Source organism: Oryctolagus cuniculus, chromosome 2, assembly GCF_051225735.1.
Source record: "Oryctolagus cuniculus isolate XC-2025 breed Fujian yellow rabbit chromosome 2, ASM5122573v1, whole genome shotgun sequence".
Lineage (NCBI taxonomy): Eukaryota > Metazoa > Chordata > Mammalia > Lagomorpha > Leporidae > Oryctolagus > Oryctolagus cuniculus.
In genome coordinates, this window is record NC_142868.1 from 159030020 (window position 1) to 159052611 (window position 22592).

Here is a 22592-nt window from a genome sequence, read left to right on the forward strand (position 1 = left end):
AAACATATATAATTAGCCATTATATAAATTTATAAATATAAATGCTATATAATATGTAATATAAATATACAAAAATACCTTTAAAATAACTACATAAATGAAATTAACATATATTTTATATATATAATATTTATGTTATAGATAAATATTTATATGAAGACAAAGCTTCCATATAAGCAATATCTAAACATCAAATGATGTACCAAGCTAGTCTGTCATTCATATGTGAGATTAGTTGAGAATTTAACTCACAGGCCAGAGAAATATCTTCAAAATAGGGGATGATAAAGTAGGATTGGGAAAACTAACTGAGAACTGTGTAAGTCTGATCACAAATGAAATAATTCACACCACCATCAGAGCTCCACAGCCAGGTAATAACATCACACTTGCATGAGTTACATACTTTGCTTTGTAAAAATGTGGTGAACTTCTCAAAGCTCTTTCCTACCTACTGGTCTATTTATCTAGTCAGCACATGTTGCTCAGTTTATCCTCAGATTATCCTGTAAAAGTGTTGAAACAGGTATTAACATCTTCATGTAAATCATTGGACCACTTACATCCCTTCCCCTTTGCTGCCATGGCCCATGAACCAACAGCTACTTTGTAGAAAAGGAATGACCAGACATGTTTCTTCTGACTTAGCCCTGTCTAGCACTTAGCATTAAATTGTCTTCTCCATTTTTTATACATAGGCATCATTGCAGAGAAGTGCATTCAAAGACTGGGACAGACATGTGTTCATCTGGCACATGGTTGCTTCCTTTCCAATCTTGGTCTTTGGGCTGATGCATCCTTCCCCAGCCTCAACCCTGTTCCTGCTTGTCCTACTCACTAGCTCCAAAGGCATTACATTTATGATGTGTTTATGTTTTAGGAAGAGAAGCAGGGAGAATCATATTTTTTCCTTTTATAAATGGTTTTATTTTCTTTAAGTACATATAATGTATTCAGAATGATTTTGGTCACAAACCTATCTGTTTTATTTTAAAAATATTATCTATTTTAAATTCTAGTTTTTTAACTATCAGCTGACACACCATTAGGACTTAAAAACTTAAAAACATATGAAAATGGCTCAATAGGCTAATCCTCCACCTTGCGGCGCCGGCACACCGGGTTCTAGTCCCGGTTGGGGCGCCGGATTCTGTCCCAGTTGCCCCTCTTCCAGGCCAGCTCTCTGCTATGGCCAGGTAGTGCAGTGGAGGATGGCCCAGGTGCTTGGGCCCTGCACCCCATGGGAGACCAGGAAAAGCACCTGGATCCTGGCTCCTGCCATCGGATCAGTGCGGTGCGCCGGCTGCAGCGGCGGCCATTGGAGGGTGAACCAACGGCAAAGGAAGACCTTTCTCTCTCTGTCTCTCTCTCACTGTCCACTCTGCCTGTCAAAAAAAAAAAAAAAAAAAAAAAACATATGAAAATGCAATAAAAATTCTAAATATTCAAATAAAACTGACTTACTTTTAAAAGAGAGTTTAATTATTATTTGTGTTGTAAAAGCTTTTGAGAAACCGAGGTATCAAAGTACAATAATGTAGCACAGAAAGCCAGAAGCAATAATCCTTAGGAAGAGCATCTATCAAAATTTTTAGGGACATCCATTGCTTTGACATGATATGACATTTTAAGTGTAGGTCAAGGTGTAAATAAGTAAACAAAAAATGAGTATATAGGAAGGATGACTGGAGATTATGAAACAGATAGTAAAGATAACAGATCTATTTCTTCCTTGGCAATAATAAATTTCAGAACCCAAGAGGGAAAAATAATTTCCTTAAGCACCAAAATATTAACCACTATTCCTCACATAAGAGTTTTGGGACGTGGTTCTAAAGGGAAACATGAACAATAATCAACCTTGTTGAGTTTTCATGTAGAATAAACAGTCATGGCTAAAGTGTAGGTCAATGTCCACAGCCAGGAATCTAAGATGTATGGTAGTACATCTACCTTTATTTGTTAGAATCTAGCGCACAAAGTGTCCATGTCTTCCTCCCCACATATCAGCCATGGGATGGCAAGAACAAAGTGAGAAAGGAAGTGCTGCTCAGCTTTTCAAATGCAATCTACTTGCTAATAAAGACAGCAAGTTCCACATCCATGATCTAAGGAATATATCACTAAAGCCTTATTTCCTTCAAAATCTCTCCCCTTGCTGGCCTGCCAGAGCGCTTGAAATTCTCTTTATTCTCTTATAAGACTAAAGGATTGCTGCCCTCTGTTAAAAAGCAATGACATTGCCTAGAAAGCATACCCTCTCTATAATTCTCAGTGACTCGTCCATCCAGCAGCATTGAAGGATGCAGTTTATCATTAACACAATTAACTCGGATTCCAAAAGAAGCAATGCTTTCTATGAAGCGTGTAAAGACCAGCCTTGTTTAAGGACAAGGAGACTCGTAGAATGTGACTGTGGGTGGCCAATTGTGTAAGCACAGGAAGAGTCATCATGTGAGGTCACTGGCAGGGGCCATAACCACAGGACAGAATTTTAAAATAAAACATTTTCTCTGGTTTATCCCTCATGCCAATTTCTAAGTCCCCAAGACCATCTTGAGGGAGAACTTGCCCTCTACCTCACATCACCCTTCGATCTATTTCTCTGGGGAGGAGAAATGCTAGCCTACAGTAACAGAATTTATCAAGCTGCTCATGAGTTTCATCTCAAAAATGGGTGACCAGAGGAATGGCACAATGGAAAGAAGGGAAAGAAGTGCAGAATAGGGCATTGTTTCAAAGGAAAGCACTGGTACTATTGCCCACCCCCTTATCTGAGGCTTCCCTTTCCACAGTTTCAGCTAACCACAATCAACGGGGTCTGAAATATTAAATGGAAGCATCTAGAAATAAACCATTTAAAAGTTTTGAATTGTGTCCCATTCTGAGTAGTGCAATAAAAATCTCACACAAGCCCATTCCGGCCCTCCTGGGAAATGAGCGAGCCCATCGTCCAGTGTATCCACCTTGTGTATACTGCCCTGCCCAGCAGTCACTTGGGGGCTTTCTCAGATCAGATCCAGTACCTAAAGAAATAGGGAGAGAGGAAGAGAGGGAGAGAGGGAGAGAGGGAGGGAGGGAGAGAGGGAGGGAGGGAGAGAGGGAGAGAGGGAGAGAGGGAGAGAGGGAGAGAGGGAGAGAGGGAGAGAGGGAGAGAGAGGGAGAGAGGGAGGGAGAGAGACACATGGACCATATTCACATGACTTTTATTACAGTATGTTATTAAAATGATTATGTTAATTTCTTTTTAATCTCTTACCATGTCTAATTTATGAATTAACTTTTATATACAGGAGAAAAAATAGTACATGAGGGGGCTTCAAAAAGTACATGGAAATGGAAAGGAATTAAAAGCAGCTTATTTTGGTGCAAAATTTGGAAATCTGTACATAATATTTTCATAATATTCATTTTCATTAACTTTTTCAAGATCCCCATGCTATCTGCAGTTTTGGACATCCACTGGGGTCTTGGACAAAATGCCCTGGAGATAATAGGATGTGATAATGACCATCTTACTCGTTCCTAAAATGTGTCTGTATTTAATGATTTACAGTTTCCCAAATGCTTTCACAGAAATCATGTCACTTTTATTTTGATCATGTGAAGTAGATAGAACAGAGTGGTTTATTCATTTTACACACAAGTCTGGGACAATCAAAGAATCTTCTCATAGCTGCACTACTGCGAGCAGAAAGGGAAGACCGGAAGCCAGCCTGTGACTCCCACACACTAGCGCCCAAGGGCCACAGAGACTCTCCCACAGAGAGAGATTTGGGGGTGTGGAGCACAGACTTAGCAAGTCAGACTCTTCTGAACTACTCGGAACCTTGTTGATAGCCCAAGGCCTTCACTCACAGCTTTCAGGAGCTCCAGCTCTCGTCCCCTCCTGTGTCAGATCTGGCTTCCCCTAACCCAGTCCTCAAGTTCAGGATAACTGGGAAATGAGGGTGGGAATGGGGCGGGGGGTACCAGGCAGAAAGTCAACCTCTCTAGGTTCTCCCACTAGGTATTGAACACTTGAGTCCTCCAGCCTCATCTTCTCAACACTGGCGTGCCCAGAAAGCATGGCTCTGTGTTTGCTTCCCACAGTGTGGCGCTGTGCTGGGAGGAATCTACAGTTCTGCCACTACAACAATTCCCTCCCTTCATCTTGCTTTCCTGTGTGAGGAACCTACACTCATTTATCCTGGCTGCCATGAAATCACAGGAGGTCACAGATGTTAGTATAAAGGCTCCAGAAAGACCCAAAGACTCGAAATAAAATACCTCTACCACCTGCTCTTTTGTGCCTAGCCTTCATGATGACTCTCTTATTAAAGCTTTGCTCCCTATTAAAATGCCATTCTTCCCCTCCAGTCGGGCTTTCATCAGCTACCAGACAGTGGCTCTTTGGTGAGGATGAGTTTTTCTTCTTCAGAGCAGTGACTGATAGAGGGAAGGAGGCATGAAGAGCACACTGAATGGGGCCCAGGTAATGCAGAGTGCAAGGCCAACCAGGGTTCCCATGATCCCTTGAGCCAGGCTCTGGCTTGCACACAGCCCCCAGTCCAGGCAAGCTTGGGGCGAACCCTTCCACTTCCTCTCAGATCTCCTCCTTTCCCACCTAGGCTGAAAGCAGCCCTGCTATGTTTGCCCCTTCAATAACTCCCCCTTCAGTATTCATCCACACTTTCAGCTTGGTCATTTCCCATGTTCAGCTGTGTAAAGTGCTTAGGGAATAGAAGTCAGAAAACCAACCTTGACCAAACATCTTCCTGCCTCCATTCCTGGGTACTTTCTGGCGAGTTATACACTATTGCTACTCTAAGACACAGTTTCAGGTTCTACGAGCAGCAAGCAATAAAGGAACCCCACACAACACTGGGGAGAGATTTCCAACAGTTTTCTCATTTCCTCATTGTCCCTGCACATCCCCAGCTCTCTTTAAATACTACCGGGCTTACTCAGTCACTGACCTTGTCTCATCATATTGATTGTCAGCAACTGCACTCTAATTGGAAAGCAAGTTGCTATGGTAATTCCTGGGTCTTATATCTTACATTTAAAGACACAATGATCCTAAAAGGAGGAAAATTGCTTGTGGTTGGTGACAGAGAAAAACATAATTAGATATGCAAATTGTAAAAGTAATGTATTCAAATGAATTCTGAAACCTAAATCAGGATTTCATGTAATAAATTGGTCCCAGAATTTCTACCAAAGGCACATTTGGTCAGAATATCTTTCTTTTCCTCCCTATACTTATATTCTTAGAAAAAAAAGAGAAAGAAAGTATATCATGGGAAGCAGGAAAGGTGTGACTATTCATAGCTGAAAAGTAGGTACGCAATCCATTACATTGATAGGTTGAAAGAACACCAGGTTGGGAGTTGGCCAATCCAGACTGTGTTCTGCCCTCTATTTTTAAATAGCTGTGTGACTGTGTGAAAAATCACATAACTTCTGCAAGCTTTACTGTTCATCAGGGGTAAACAAGATAAACAACTGTTGCTTTTTTCATTCATTTAATTTATCAACAATAACTTCCTGAGCACCTACTATGTTCCAGAACCATTGCAAGAAGTCTTGAAAATCAGTCTTTCTGGTCACTAACCATTGCAGAAGAGAGTGTGATTTCCTGTTAGACTCTAGAAGTTCCATGAAGGCAGAAACTCTATTCTCTCAATCATATCTGCAGAAGCAGAGTGCACAAGAAATTTGAGATTTAATGCCCAAAATACTCTCCAAGTCAACAAATATTGAGAGCCTGCCACATGTAACTCAAAGGACCTGGTACAAAAGAGTGACAGGTGCTGCAGCTCCAGCACTCGGGGGCCAGCAAGCAGAGCCTAGGTGGCATGACAGCAAGTCCAGCTGTGGAAGATCACTCTGACAAAGGCACAAGCAATTTGCCAGGGAAGCTCCGAGGAGAGGAAATGTCCTAATTCAGCATTCAAGAAGACTTCCTTGAGGAAACGTTAAAGGTTAGACTTTAAAATTGAAATTGGGTTTCCCTCCCACACTACCGTTCAGGTGTGAGAGCAAAGTGTGTGTTTGCTTTGCCCAGCCTGAGGCAAAGGTGTTCAGGCCTTGCAGACGCCAACTGTCCATTCAGCACACATGTATGGAGCATGTGCCGAGTGCAGAGGCAAAAGCTACACATTTAACAAAATCCTTGACCCTAAGAGATTTGCAGTCACTAGACTAGAATTCTGTTTCTTTAGCACTTCCTAAACTTCAGATACTTAACATGTGGCTATTTCATCCATGATCCTCACAAGATTTTCTTAGGTAAATGCTATTATCTCCATTTTTCAAGGATGAGGAAACCAAGGCTCAGGAAACCTAAGTAACTTTACCAGCTCCATGGAGCTAGGCAGTACTTACAGCAGTCTACAATGCCACCTCCACTGCCAAGGTCATAACCTAGCTACCCCTTTCCTGGGGACGAATGGCCTTGACTCATTAGTTCTATAGCTCCAACAAGGAAGCCATGTAAGAGAACTTGAGTGCATGAGTAAAAATATATCCTTTTCGCTCTAGGTGAAGAACTTTCTAACCTAGACCAGCTCAGTTATTAATTAGCCATGTCATTACAACTTCTTGTATTACCACATCTGTTTAATAAAAGGGGAGGGAGTTGTGTAGAACAATAAAAGTAGAATGTAGCTGATAAAGTCCCTGGTCCCTTTGCTGATTACTCTGACATTCTAATTTCAATGACACTGAAGAACAAAAGCAAAACAAATTCCTAAAAGCTGTTTTCCTATCAACATCTCTATTACATGAAATTATTTTACTAAAGAGCAGATGCGTTTTTCACAATTCAGTTATGCACACCCACAGAAGTATGGAAAAGCCCTCAGCTGCTAGCTCGAAGAAGGGAATCAGTTCCTTCCCATGCCCTACACAGTCAGCACCCTGCAGCCTCCACAGGAACAAGCCACTACTTGTTTTACTACCCTCCAAGCCTTCACTTAAATGAAAGGTTCCAAGGGACAGAAAAGGTTTGAACATCTACTGACCTAGGTCAATGATGTCCAACATGTCAGATGGCCTTCACTGGCTGCATCCAAAGACTCACATGAAATGGAAAGTCATCCCTCCCTAGAATGATAGCATTTTTCTGCAGGCAATGGCATCATCTCACAAAAAAGAAAGCTTTAAAAGACCTTGATTTCTTTTTCTTGAGCATGTGGATCCCTTTGCTACAAAAATATGGAAATTCTCAGGACCAACAAGAAGTAAAGCAGGTGCAGAGTTAGGACTTTTGACTGGCATCTGGACATGGGATGGGGGCAATCTATCTCTCAGAAACAGAAACAAAACCAATCTACAACGGAGGCAGTGATCAGAGTCCCCTGCATTTCTGAAAGGTCATCAAAGAGCAGGATGGATAACAGCTTTGCATACACGGAGCTTAGAAGGGTGCTACAACCAAGCATTCCAAAGAGGAAAATACAAGTACCAATGTGTCTCAAAAATTCAGAAGTGGCCAAATGGGATCTCCTTGTTGTTCTTTCACTGCAACTCATAAAGGAAGCATTTTGTGCCAAGAATAAGAGTTAATGAGGTGGAAAATGGTGGGGCATAAAAGATAGAGTAATTATGAATTTCAGAGTGAAAACAGAGGCTGGAAGGAGGAGGAAAACCTGGTGGGGGAAGGGTTAGACGGCAAGGGTAATAGATACACTAAAACCTACAGAGAATTACTGAAGGGATTTTGGGATGCTGTGGCATGACAGCAGTAGATAGGACAGCCTGACATAACAACAACTACTACTACTACTACTACTACTACTACTACTACTACTGCTGCTGCTACACATGTATACATTTCTTTGGTGCATTATCTCTGAGTGTATGTCAAGGAGATCAACATTGGCTTTGAGGGGGTATCGGTGGAGCCCTCTGTGAGCTGACAATAAAACATGCACTGTCTTCAAGAGAATACTATCTCAGGCTATCGCTTCTTTCCCACCTTGTCCAGGGCTCAGACAGAATGGCACTTGCTGGCTCTCCTGCTGCTGCTGCTCCCCCATGGATCTGCCAGGGGACTGCTCCCGCAGGAACAGCTGTGGGGTCTTGAATAGGATGCTTCACTGAACTCCACTCCAACTTATTAGAAATGGAAGGGGCCTTTCAAGGAGGACTGCTGCTGATGTGGTTGGCTGCCTTTTAATAACAGAATCACAGAAACAATTAAAATCAAAGAATTCTAGGGATGGAAGAGACCCTGGAGATCAGTTGGATCAACAATATTGTTTTATAGATGAGAACAAAGGCCCAGAGAAGGTAACTGATTTGACTCAAGGAGAGTGGTTAATTAGCAGCAGAGTCGGGATTGGAACCTAGGTCTCCTGACTCCAGTGAAGTAATAAAAATAATAGTAAGCAGCATGACCTTTGAATAACACTATATGCTTTTCTCCTAGTGTATGACATGCATTATTCATAGGATCTTCAACAGCCTGGCCAACTACAAAGGATTGAGTATAAAATGTACTAAGGGACAGAGGACCTTAGCAACATCTTTCAGAGGAAAATGGATCTCAGAGAGCACCAGTAATTTGCCAAAGTGATGAAGGGCTTCCTCTTGCCCACTCAAGAGACCCTGCCTCATGCAGCACTGCATTTCTGGAGCTGAGAGAGCTGAGGGTTCAAACTTCTTAACCTGAACACTCTCCCAGGCAGTGTGCTAATGCATTCAGCAGTCCCTCTTGTTATAAAAAAAAAAAAAAGTTATTCTTTACAGCATGCTGGAATTTTTTTCATGAAACAATTGAAAATGAGAGAAGAGTCCATAATTCAATAAATGGCAGTTACCTGGTGTGCTCACCACAAGAAGCCAGGAAAATTGATCAAAGCTACTAAATACTGTATCACTAAGGAAGAGAAGTCTCTGGCTAAAATCAAGTCAAAGATTTAGTTTTAAGGGGAAATTTTTAACTTGCCTATTTGTTTTCTTCTAATTGGTTAAGCAATACTCCTGCATGATTTCTTTTTTTTTTTTTTTTCAAGATTTACTTATTTATTTGAAAGGCCGAATGACAGAGACAGGCAGAGAAAGAGAGAGAAGTCTTCCATGTACTGGTTCACTCACCAAAATACCACAACAGTCAGGTCTGGGCCAGGCCAAAGCCAGGAGCCAGAAACTTCATCCTAGTCTCCCATGCTGCCTTCTCAACAGCATTAGTAGGAAGCTGGATCAGAAGTGGAGTAGCTAGAACTTGACCAGCCTTCTGATATGGGATGCTGGCATCACATCCAGCAGCTTAATCTGCCATGCCACAATACCAGCCCCGTTACATGACTTCCAATTAATCAGCCAATAAATTTTTTTCTGGCAATTACTGTATGTACCCATTTGTTACCACAAAGCAGACACAAAAGTCTTATCCTGCTGTTATTGGAGGAGAATTTACTGACCAAGTACTAGGTACCATGTAGGGTGCTAGATTCTTACTTTAGGTACTAGAATGTCATAGATGACAACAACAACTCCAAAATGTCAGAAATCTCAAGAACAAAATGTATGTCTTTGTATTCACCAAATAGTCCAGAGTGATTCCTTGGGTATTTATTTAGGATTGTAGGGCAAAAGCAGCTTTTCCCTCTTCACTTGTGGTTTTCAGGTTGTTTTAGGGAGGACAGAATTTGGGGGAGCACATATATGAGGTTATTGGCCAGGCCTAGGATAAGCATATCACTTCTGTTTCCATTCCATGAGAAGAGCTTTCATCTCACAATGTTACAATTAACAGAAGACTGCCTGGTAATGTAATCTAGCTATACATTCAGGGCAAGAAAGAGAAAATAGATTTTAGAAGACAAGTAAATATCTATTGCATGTCATATATTATCTCCCTAATTCCCACAAAAATCCTGAAAGTAGGTATAATTATCCCCCACTGAAATAAATATCATGGGTGTTCATCAACTTGTCCAAGGTCACACAACTAGGCAATGATAAAGCTACAATTTTAATTCATGTCTGTCTGGATTCCAGGTTCATGTTGCTACTCACATGTGTATAAAAACTAAGACCAAGACAAATCAACAGAGCCCTGATAAGAATAGTGAAAGTACCCATGTCAAGCATTTAGCACTGTGCCTGCTACACAGCAAATGTCTCATAAAGGTTAATTATTATCACTATCACCATTATTCCTGTAGCCTTACATCACACAGCTCAAATATAACAAGTATGCTGAGCCTGCAGGCAGTTGACCACCCTTTGTGCATCAGGGAAACTCCAATCACTACATCACTTGGCCTCTGCTTAGCTGGCAGGCAACCCCAAAACCAAGTGACTCAATCAATGTCCTTTTCCTTTCTCCTCCACACACAACATGTACTCCTTACTGTCCCCCATACCCCTTGTCTTTCACGACTAGAGCTCCATGACAAGAATCCAGACTAATAAAATCTACCTTTTCTAGCTTTCAGCACAAACATTTCTTTCTCCCTCCTTCACTTTGTATCATTCTCTTTTAATTCCATTTGTTGTCTCAGACAACAATCTAATGGATGGTTGCCAAGGGTTAATTAAGCACCAGCCATACTTCTGTATCAGGGAGACACGGACTCAGAGACCACCAGCCCCTCTTCATTTTTACTTCCTTGCATATTATGTGTGTATATGTGTGTGTGTGTGTGTGTGTGTGTCTGTGTGTAAAACCTGGAGTCTACTCTGTAACTTTACATAAATCATTGGACATTTAATTTTTTTCACAAATGATGACCTGTGAACCACATCAGACCATTCCTGTGTCACACATGACCATTAAGGACTGCTGGTCTGGTGGAAATTTCAAAGAACCCTAATTATAAAATGATGGTGAAAAATGAAGGAACTCTGCAAGAAATACTGTAAAAAAGTAATTAAGAGGATTTTCACAGTTAATGGTGAAGAGAAGTCAGAGATGACTCTAGGATTAAACACTTGGATTGGTCCAATAGACTGATAGGGAAGTCAGGCAGAGCTGTTGCCTTGGGGCAATGTCGAGAAGGGACAAAGAATTGGGAGAGGAAAATAATCCACTTGCTCTAGAGTAGCTGTCTATGAAGAAATCACAGAACATACAATTGAATATACCTTGGGCAGTCACAGATATGGGACCTGGTCCAAGAGGGGAGCTCATTCCAATTATGTGTGGTTTATCAGAAGAGAGGTTCAAACTGGGACAGGCATATACCAACAGAGCTCCAACAGGAAAAGCTTTTGGGATGCCAAAACAGGGCTTGAGAAATGCTGGGCACCCATCTCTCCACTCCTCAACCTTCTCAACACTTTCTTTAACTTCTCTTCTACTGACTTTGCACACTCAATTTTTCATGCAGGTTATGTGATTTTATCCACATAAATTACAGGTTCTTGGAGGGGACAGATGTTACTTTTTATTTTCTTCTTTGCTTAATACTTGCATAGAAAATGTACTTTCAAAAGCGCCTATATGAGTGGCTGTTGCTGTGGATTTGCTCTGGGAGGAGAAGCACAGTGGGGGGAAGAGTAGCGGTGTCACCACACAGACACCGGGAGTCGAGTGAAAGCAGGCTAGAGATGAGCTGCTTGCAGACTCGTTTATTACAGTTGGTGCAGCAGCTTATATAGCTGAGGCAGCCAATCCGGTCAAGGGGCAGTTTATGCCATAACCAATCACTGCCTGTTGCCAGGCAGGCTCCTTTGCCAGGTGGATTCCGCAGTCATTTCCTGAGTAACTGATGCTCGCTCACCAGTGCCATCTTGGCATGGCCTTCTCATTCCATCACAAGTGGCTGCATAGAACTTTGATTTATGTACAGTATTGGATAAATCAGTCAATCTCTATGTGCTTCTTTTTCCTCTTCTATGAAAAGGGCTAAGAATGGTGCTACCTAATAGGCTTATTGTGAGGATTAAGCCACTTAAGGAAAGTGAAGTACAGAAAAATGACCTGACATATAGTTAAGTGATGAACAAATGTTAGCTGTTATGAAGGTGATTCTTGGTCTACTTTCTCATCTTATGAGGGAAGCAGGGAAAATATGTTACAACAAAAAGTAGACTACTTAATATGTAAATTAAGATAAAACTAACCATGAGCACAACCATTTGCTGTTGTTGTATTTGAAAGTGAAAGTGTTGAATTCCACTGGCTAAATGAGGCAAGCCACGCACATGATTTTTCTCTCTCTCATTCTGGGGGCATCATTAGAGTTCCTGTAGCAAAACCATGTTGGGAAAAGAAGGCATCTTGCTGCAGCCCTCTGAGAGGTGACAGGCGTCCTGTGGCTATGTCCTCACCACACTCTGACAACATCAGACTCATGTACAGACACTCCCTCAAAGGGAAGAGTATGGTTCTAGGCCATGGCTTCAGTGGTGAGAACAATCTGTTCTGAGCCACTGGCATGGTATAATTTATTTTTTTCTAATTCAGAATTAATGTGAAATATCCATACATTTTATTGGATATAGTGCAAGATTCCAACAGACATATCCAGCATAAACCAATCATACCAGGAAATTAGCCATTCCATTTCCTTTATCCCAGACTCTAGTTACCCTATTTTTACATGAAACACTAGAATCTTGAAAATATATAATCGTTTTAAACCTCACCTGTGAAAGAAAGTATGTGGTATTTGTCTTCAACTCTTTTTCATTCCATAAATCTTCAGTAAAGCTGCTTGAAATAGTCCAGCATTTGGCAAATGAGTACCTGGTACTCATTTGAAATTTTTGCCCAACCTGAATAAATTCTAAATGCTCAGTTACTCCCTTCAGTTCCCCCTACCAGAAAACACCTCACATCATTGACCAAAAGGGCACAAAAATGAAAGAAAAGAATTTGATAGTGGCTCTGAGAGCCATTCCAGAGACAATGCTCTGATATGAGTCCCAGTTCCTTATGCAAGCATATTTCTCCTTCCTATACACAAACATAGAATGTGATGCACAGAAGGGAACTTTAAAAGTCACCATCTCTAAGCCCCAATCAAATGCCTTATGAACTCCTAGAATCCCAGTCTTCTATCCTTCTTCGTCCTCCTTAGGTATTTTGTCAAAACAAGGACATGATCTAGTAACAAGATAAGTCTTGGGGAAGGCCACTGTGACCCAGGCAGGTAGGGATATATAGATCTAATGCTATTGGTAAAGCAGATCAAATACTTGTACAAACATGTATGTTCTTTGTATGTTGTATATTAGAATAACAGAGAAAAAGCCTAAGTCATAGACAATCTAGGCTTGGCTGTCATTTGCCAGACTTGGGCATGTTGAAGAGAGAACAGGGGCAAAAGAAAAACAGAAAAACTTCAGTCTACAGCTTAGCAGACACCATTCATAAACCCAAGGACTTCTTTTCCTTCATCTCTATCCACTCATTCATCTAGTCATGATCATTTACATATCACTTACTAGATATTAACTCTCTACTTAATACTGGAGATGAAAACAGATAAATAAGATACTATCTAGGAACCCAAAGAGGTTGTGAATTTAAACATTGGCGCCAAAAAGGCAATATCAGAACAGTATGATATTTCCTTAAACTGAGAAACAAGGAAAGTCTTATAAGAGCTTAGGTGATGTGAAAACTTCAACAGAGGAAAAGAAGGCTTTTCATAGGGGATGCAAATCTAAAAGCAAGCCCTTCTCTTCCCCTAAGCTGATGCCGCTTGGGCTCCTCTATCACACTTTTCATATCCACCCAATTGTTGTAGAGCAAAGAAAAAAGTCTGGAAGGAGGTTATTACCATCACCCCAGGGAACCCTGAAATCCAAAGCACAGTCTGGGGACCAGCACCAGTCAGTGCCTGAGCTATTAGAAACAAAGAAACTCAGGTGCCACTGAAGACCTTCCCAAGAGTCTGCATTTTAATGAGACTCCTAGGTAATCTGTGTGTTAACATTTAAGAAGACTTGTCCTTGAAGATGAGGAGTGCCTTGTTTCTAAACAAAAGCCTTCTGTAGAGTGTTTTGCTTGGGGGGTGGGGGGGGGGGGGAGGCCATTGCCCAGTTCTGGAAAGGACTTGACAATCATGTCATTGAACCTCTTGTTTTGTAATGAAGAATCCCAGGTTCAGGGAGGTACCCAACAGGGACTGGGAGGAAGGGCTTGCGGAAGAAAGAGTGTGAAACTCTGTTGTCAGCCACAGTTGGTTCTCCAGAAAGGCAGGGCCATTTATTAACTTGAAGACCAAAATCCAACTTCACAGGCATGTCAGAAAGGTTGACAAGAATGCATGTACTGGGGCTGAAATACAGTAACTATCCAAAAAAGCAACAATTGAAAAAACTAGAGACAGCACTGGGTTAGACTGAAATAAGATCTGTGAATTTCTCAGGGAAGTACTTTCCCATTGCCCCACAACATTCGCCTTTCCACCACCCTCATCTGGCCAAAGGTGGTCCCCTGCTCAGCCCTAGCATTGTCTCTTATCTTTGAAGTTGAGCCTTAAATATGAACTACCTTACAAAACAATTAATTTAGAAGTGTTTCTGGGGTTTGCTGTTCCAATAATTTCTAGTTCTTTCTGACAAAAAAATCCAGATTAGCAAATTCTTAATGCATAAACTTAAGTAGGAAGATATGTCTTAGGCTGACAGTAGCATGAGTGGTGATCAGATCTATTGCTAACTGTTAGTGAACTTGGAGATAGCTCTGAGAGGACATGGCCCAAGTTGCATTGAAACCCTCCATGTTATCTCCTCCTTTCTCCCATGCCTTATTCTCCACCTGTGAGACTCTTCCACTTAACTCCTTTAAGTGTTCATATAAATGTCTTCTTCTTCCAAGTCTACCACCTCATTTCCCCTTCTTATTCCTTTACCTCCCAGAACTCCCTTCATTTGCAAAACAGAAAGCAAAAAGAAAAAATGGCCAATGACTCACAAAAAATAGAAATACACACACCCACACACCACCCTCAACCATGTTCAACTGTGAAAACTGTGAAGATTTAAATTTACCAAATGAATCATGAAGATGCTACCCTAGAGTAAGAGGAGATTTTTCTCACATGAAATCTCTTTCCACTCATGGGGGCTTGTTGACCATGCCCCAGATGTCACCAGCTCCCTTTACAGGACAGCTACTGCTCACATCACTCACCCTTTTCCCTTACCCAAGCTTTCTCTCTTGTCTGCCCTCCAGGGTTTTCCCTTGATCCGAAACCTTTCTAGAACTCTTCAGCTAAATCTCAGGCCAGCAGATAGTGCCTCTGCCTCAGCCAATTTGAATGCATGTGCCTGTGAGATTTCCTGAGACACTCTGAGCTGCTGCATTAAAACTTCATGAGAGCCTTCCTCCGGAGGCCTAATAATAGCACGTTTCATCTCTGAGCCACTTTATAAACATTCACTGATTAAGCTGCCCTTCATCCCGTAAGTTCTGGGTTTCTGTGCAGTGGACTTCATTCTCCACTGCCTTCAAATTACTCCAGGAGGAAAAATGCTAATACCTGCAGGATCTTTTCTGGATATTTTAGGACAAGACATCATTAATGCCAAAGGCCTTGCAATAACAACCTCCACTTGGGTAATGGCTTGGAGGGATAGAGGATTTAACTCTGCATTTCTATTCAGAGACTGAAATGGCATTTTCATCTCCATAAGCCACATTAGCTGAAAGAACTTGACTCCATGGCCTATGGCAGGGTCATTGAACTACTATCCAGGGCCAAATCCAGCATACCATTTGTTTCCATAAGTGAAATTTTATTGGAACACAGGTTCATTCATTGTGAGTTATATATGGTTACTTCTGCCTTAAAACATCAGTTGAGTAGTTGTGACACACATCAACTAACCCACAACGCCAAAAAATATTGACTATTTGACCCAGTACTGAAAATATGTTGACCACTGCTCCAAGGAACTTAAAATTTGTTCTCATCCTGCATATTCTCTAAATATCTTTAAACAACACTCCCTCTCTGGGCCTCCGTTTCTCCATCTGTAGACTGAATGATCTCTAAATTGAGCCATTCCTTTGGGTTTGTTCACCCAGTGTTCAGTAAGTACTAGCTTCTAGTGTGGTAGTTTTAACTCAGTCCCATTGCTGGCTTCTCTGAAGCCAGGAAAGGAGCTTTGAGTTCTCACGAATCTTCCTAGGCATCAGGCTCTGTACTGAGCCCTAGAAACACCTGTGGAGTATAACTGAACTAACTGAGTTGTATTTCTTTCTTTTCAGAGAGATCTCTCAGAATGATGTCTTAGAAGTGATAGAGGCAGATGTGTTCTCCAACCTACCCAAGTTACATGAAATGTAAGCAAGAAACCCAGAGGTGGGAGACAGTTGCTTGTGACTATTTTTGGCAACAACCTTAAAATTCTCTTCTGTTCCTTGGAGGCCTTGGCTCTGCTCTGTACCCAGATCCCTAGAATGCCAAAACAGGATGTTAAAGTCAGCATAAAAGGCACTGTCATGTGTCTCTGCCTGGTGAATCTGGCATTAGCCCAGAGCCCAGTCTCATCCTGCTCTCTGTATTCCTTTGTTCTCTGCATCACAGGCCCAAAGACCTTGGCCCACGGCTGTGAGCACTTGTACCTCCAGCCCATCCTCACGTTCAAAGTTATTCCACACAAAGAAAGTGAATTCTATCTGAGGTAACTGAAGGTGTGGAATCCTGTTCTAAATAAGAAACAGAACCATCAGAGCCTAAGTTTTCTTGTCTACAAAACTGTAATAATAGATTGGGTGCATCATAGGATTACTGTGATGAAGACAGGAGATTATAAATGCAAATTAAATCCAGCCTATCAATGGGTTTAAAGTACATGTGGCCATCCTTGGTTCCTCTACTACTCCAACCAAATGTACTTACCTTTGTTGACAATGTAACTTTTTCCTATTTTTGTAATATATCAATATAGAGAAGAGATTTCATGAATTTCAAAATGACTACAAAAATATCATGATACTTTTCTCCATCCTTCTCTCCTCTTTCCTTTCTTTCTTCTTTCTCTTATTTTTTGGTGATAACATAGCAGTTTAACACGCATTTCAAAATCTCATACAGACCTGTTTTATGCCAGTGCATAATCAGCAGTTATTAGCTCACGGAATCATGGAAGTGTTAAGTCCACTAAAGACTTTGGAGGCTGTCTGACTGAAGTTTCTAAAGGATATTTTGTGACCACTAAGAATTTAGGAAATCATTAGGTGTTTAAAAAAAGAAAAAGAATCTATGTTCAGACAAGATTAGGGAACATTTCAGCAAATAAAGTTAGACAGGATTCTGTACTATGGGAAAACTTCTTAGAGCCTGTAACCTGCTGGTCTCATACATTTGGAATTCAAGCCAGGTTTGTATTGGTTCTCAACTAAAGTCACTGGAAAGGTTTCTTCCATAGAGCACTGGTGAGCATATCAGATTCCTGTGGACACAATTAGGAAGGCCCATGAACCATCCTCCTAATTTTAAAATTAGGAATGAAAGATACAACAGAGAAGTCAAAAGGCTTAACCAAAATCACCCAGACAAATCTACAGCAGGATAAGGACATCACCATAAATCCCTTGACCCTTTTGTATATTTTTTAAAAAGTAAGGATTTTTTTTTTTTATCATTTGCCAAGTATCAGTAGGGGCCAAGCACAATACATCTATATTGGGGAATTTGTTTAGGAAGGAGAGTCTCCTCCATGGCAGCACACTCCCCCTCCCTTGTCCTTCCTTTCACCCACTCTGCCTCCCACCCTCATTGCTCCTTGTCGTCATGCCTCCCCCCCATTAGCCTCATGCTCCTTCCTTTTTTCTCCCTCTGCTACATCTCTTCTAATCCTAGTTGGGAAGACAGCCCTGACCAAAGTCTCAGAACCCATAGAGAATATCAGGGAAATGAAACACAGGGCAGCCAGCTTTCTGGGTAGAGTCAGGCAGGCATCCGTTGATGCAGCTCAGTTGGTAGGAGAGCTAACAGGACAGCTCTCTCACCTCTTCCTGGAAGGGAGAGTTGGTCACCCCCATGCCACACTGACTACACTTAAGATGATTAATTACCTCGTACCTGGATCTGGGGAGCTGCAGGTTACTGAAACAAAAAGCTAGCAAGACAGGGAGGAAGTAATTCACAAAGGATCTCTGCAAATATGCGCTGATCCAAGGAGCCAAGGAAAGGACAACGCTTCGCTGGAATCCAAAGCTGATGTGCTCAACTCCAGACTCTTGATCAGCACGTAGTGCAGGTCAACCTGGGGCAGAAGTCACCAGGGGAACTCACCCATGAGCGGTGGGTCCACAGGATGAAGGGAATTCCTAGCCTATCCCCAGTTGCTCTCTGCAGGGGACTTCATGGTTGAAAACAAAGAGATATTGGTTGTTTTTCAGAATTCCTATCTTTATTTTCCTTTGTCCCTCACTCTTTGCTTCTCTGATCTCCTTTTGTACACTCACCCTTTTTTTCCTTCCTTCTCATCTTCTTTCCACACTCTTGTGCTGTTGTTCTCTACCCCCTTATCTCCAAACCAGACACAAACTCAATTCCCCAGATTGGTCTCCCACCTCCTTTGCCTCCTCAGACCCTGGGAGATCCTTACTGGTTAAACACCCATCTCTCACCCAGCCAATGCTTTGTTTGCCACTAAAGTACAGGCCCCGCGTGATAAGAGTTAAATAGGGCAGAGTTAACATATAGTTTGCACCATTTAGTATAATAAGTCACCGCATGCTTGCTCAATATTTGTTGAAATGATAGGTGGACGTATAGACAAGTGGATGGGTAACTGGACGGATGATTTATTGATGTGGTCTGCATAATGTAAAAATTCTCCAGCATTCCTTGCTGTTTAGATCATTTGTATATGCATTCTTCTTTTACAGTAGAATTGAAAAGGCCAACAACCTGCTGTACATCAACCCTGAGGCCTTCCGGAACCTTCCCAACCTCCGATATCTGTAAGAACTCGCATATTCTGGTGCCACATCTAATATCAAATTCTACTTTTCCATTGTAGTGAAATACCCAGTTTTATTCTGAGGAGTGATTACTTTTTATCAAGGAAGTCGGGGGTGGCTGAAGTGGAGTTAGGAGACTCTAGTGGAAGATTCTAGTTTAATGAGCAAATTTCCCTAACATAATTGCATTTTGTTTTCATTTACAAAAACAGGCATAATGGGTGCCATTTGCATTAATGGGACTGTCATGCGGACCTCTTAGAAAACTCAGTCATAATTTAGGGTTAATGAGATGACACCAAAATTTCAGCTAGCATTAACTGTGACCTTGACCTCAAAGACACTGTCTCTCTTGTTATGCATATATGCATTATTTCTTTGATACACTGCAGTGTTTTATTTTGTAAATTTGGGTTAATAATAGACATGGTGTTTTACCAGCACAGAGATTCCTGGTGCTTTGAGCTCCATCCTTTGGGCTTGCCCCCAACCACTTCTCCACTCAAATGGCTTTCAGATTTGCTAAGGGCTTACGGAGTGACACAAAGTAGTAGACAGAATTTTGATTGTGAGGTTAAAAGTGTCTGGGTCCATTTACCAGTGACCAATCACAGGCATTAGCCTCTCATAACTTGTCTCCTCACCAAGAGAATGGAAATAACAGTAATACATGCGTGTACATTGTCTTTTAGCACACCAACAATACAGAGCCAGCCTTCCAAACAGAAAGTCTTAAAACAACCATTTCTCACTTTTCACCTGTTTGCGAGTTGATCAGCAGAATGGTTCTGCAGATCTGGACTAAGATTGCCTCAGCTAAACTCAACCATACACCTGTCGTTAGTTGGCAGGTCAGCTCAGGGCTGGTGGCTCTGAATGATCTCAGATGGGATGACTCAGCCATCCTCCACGTGGTGCCCATTTCCAGCAGGTGAGCATAGGCTGGTTGTCATGGCAATCCCAAGGTTCCAGGGAGACAGCTGAAGATCACAAGTATCTTACAGCTTAAACCATGCACCAGCATACCACCTTCTCTGATTCTCTTTACTAGCTAGGGCAGTTCACAGAACCAGCCCAGTTTCAAGAGACATAGTTTTTTTCATAACGAACATTTCAATTAATTATTTTGATTGATTTGAAAGTCTGAGAAAGCAAGAGACACGGAACCAAACAGAGATCTTCCATTCACTGATTTACTCCCCCAGTGACAACCACAGCCAGGGTTCAGCCGGATTGAAGCCAGGAGCCCAGAATTCAAACCAGGTCTCTCACATGGGTGGTAGGGACCTACCCCAGCACTAGAGCCATCACCCCCTGCCTCCCAGGGTGTATATCAGCAGGAGACTGAAATCAGAAGCAGGGCTGGGACTCAATCCCTGGCCCCTCAAAATGGGATGTGGACATCCCAAGTGGCATCTTAACCACTGTGCCAAACACCCACACCAATAACACAATTTTTCACAAGGCAGTATGCATAGTTTTCCAAAAGACTTTTCACAAGGATAAACTGATCTTTAATTTCAATTTCCATGAACTTTTTGAAGTCCCCTCATAGATGTCATTCCTTGATGGGCGAAACTGCGAAGTTATAATAGTGATGACAGTGTGGATACAGGAAAGTATATCAAAGCCACTTTTGCAATCAATTAATTTTAAAAGTTTTTGTACAGCACCTGCATCGCATATGTTCAATAACTATTAGCTATTATGATTCTATCCCTAGATTTTGGCTCATAAGAATTAGAGTTAGCAGGTCCAATAAGGAACACTGCACCACTGCATGCTTCAGTAATCTGAGTGGGGATTGAGAGAGTAAGAGACTTAACAGAAAAGAATCCATAGGACCTAGAGGTTCTTCTTTCTGATAGGCATCCCAGAAAATGTCTGAAAAAGATACAAGGACATCTTGTCCCTGAGCTGTGTCAGAGGCAGAGGCTGGGTTCAGGGTCACAAAAGCCATGTAGTTACACAAGATTCAATCCTTACAAACCCCCCCCCCCCCCACACACACACACACTAGCTTAATTTCCTGCTGTCACCACCTTGAAATCCTTTAACATTTGTAAACAAGAGGCTCTGTAATTTCATTTTACACTGCATCCTGCAAATTACATGGTCAGCCCTTGTCAGGTGCTCATGTTAAGATCTCTGCTAGTTTCAAGTGTGGGTAGCTTGACTCCCTAAGATGACTTTGTTCCTTAGGAGCAGAGACTTTGCCATGCTCTCTGCAGAGGCTAACCCAACTAGGCAGGTGAGAGCAGATGAAATATGTGGTAACAGAAGAGCACGGACCTTAGAGTCAGAAAACCCCAAGGGCTTCTTGCTGACTCCACCATTTACTAATGGAGAACGCCTGGGCCAAGCACTGGACTCCTGCCATGCTCATGGCTTATACCAGCCTCCAGTGAGACATACATGAAAACATCTTACATACTACAAACTGCTCAGAAACAGTACTGCATATATGACTATTAGTAGAATGATTATTCTGGTCCACCAAAGTGTGCTGGTCTACTCTCCACAAGATTCCAACAACTGCTGACTGGAGACAAGCTCACCACCAAGACCTCCAGCTGTTACCTAGAGTGTTTGACATGGATTCAAAACCAGGAGGTGAGAGGTGCTTTTGCATTTAAGGGAGAAATATAGAAAAGAAAGGGAAAAATACAATACGTGACAGGGCCAGCATTATGGTATAGCAGATAAAGCCATCACCTGCAATGCTGGCATCCCGTACGGGCACTGGTAGGGTCCTGCCTGCTCCACTTCCAATCCTGCTCCATGCTAGTGACCTAGGAAAAGCAGCAGAAGATGGCCACAGTGTTTGGGCCCTGCCACCTATGTGGGAGACCTGGATGAAGCTCCTGGCTCCTGGCTTTGACCTGGCTCAGCCCTGGCCATTATGGCCATCTACGGAGTGAACCAGCGGATGGAAGATTTCTATCTCTGTGTTTCTCCCACTCTCTCTGTAACTCTGACTTCCAAATAAATAAATCACTCTTTTTTTTAAAGGCTATATATAAAATCAGAAGGACTGCAATCCAGATGGCACACTGGCTTTTTTTAGCTAGATAGTCAAGTATCATCTCTAATCCTCGGTTTCCATATCTGTAAATTGGGTGGCTATGAAAACCAAGTAAGATTATGCTATAAAAAAACTTTTAAATTATTTTAGTATAAAATTATAAACTATACAAATACAATATCATTAGTACCTGTTGACCAATTGCTTTGTTTTTCATCCTTCCTTTCTTCCTCTTTTCCTCACAACTGTGAGGAATGAGGGGTCAGAACAAACTTTTAAACCCACACCCTTGGCCAGCACCACTCATTCTTCCTAATGGGGTCCCTTGGAGCTGGCACTGTGGCGTATGGGGTGAAGCTACTGCCTCAGTGATACCAGCATCCCATACAAGCTCCCGTATGAGTCCTACCTGCTTCACTTCTAATCCAAGCTCCTTGCTAATGACCCTGGGAAAGCAGCAGCAGAGGACCTAAGTACTTGGGCCCTGCCACCCATGTCGGAGACCTGGAAAGACTGGATGGAGTCCCTGGCTACTGGCTCCTGCCTGGCCTGGCCCCAGTTGCTATGGGTATTTGAGGAGTAAACCAACAGATGATTTCCCCCCCCACACTCCAAATTCATAGTGGGTCTTCAAATATGAAAGATTATATCAGGGAAACAAAACCCAGTTAAGCATCCATATTGTATTAGTTAGCTTGA

At 42.0% G+C, this 22592-nt stretch overlaps 1 protein-coding gene and 1 long non-coding RNA gene across 7 annotated transcripts in view; one reads left to right on the top strand and one right to left on the bottom strand.

Moving 5' to 3' along the window:
• Positions 1-22592, top strand: part of FSHR (follicle stimulating hormone receptor) — a 165024-nt gene that overhangs the window by 93838 nt on the left and 48594 nt on the right. For all 5 annotated transcript variants that reach the window (XM_089327680.1, XM_051842926.3, XM_089327681.1 and 2 more), the window contains 2 exons: positions 16163-16237; positions 18794-18868. In XM_089327680.1, coding sequence (XP_089183806.1) covers positions 16163-16237; positions 18794-18868 — 150 coding nt within the window. The remainder of the gene's footprint in view (positions 1-16162; positions 16238-18793; positions 18869-22592) is intronic.
• Positions 1-22592, bottom strand: part of LOC127490327 (uncharacterized) — a 191299-nt gene that overhangs the window by 25524 nt on the left and 143183 nt on the right. The window lies entirely within an intron of this gene.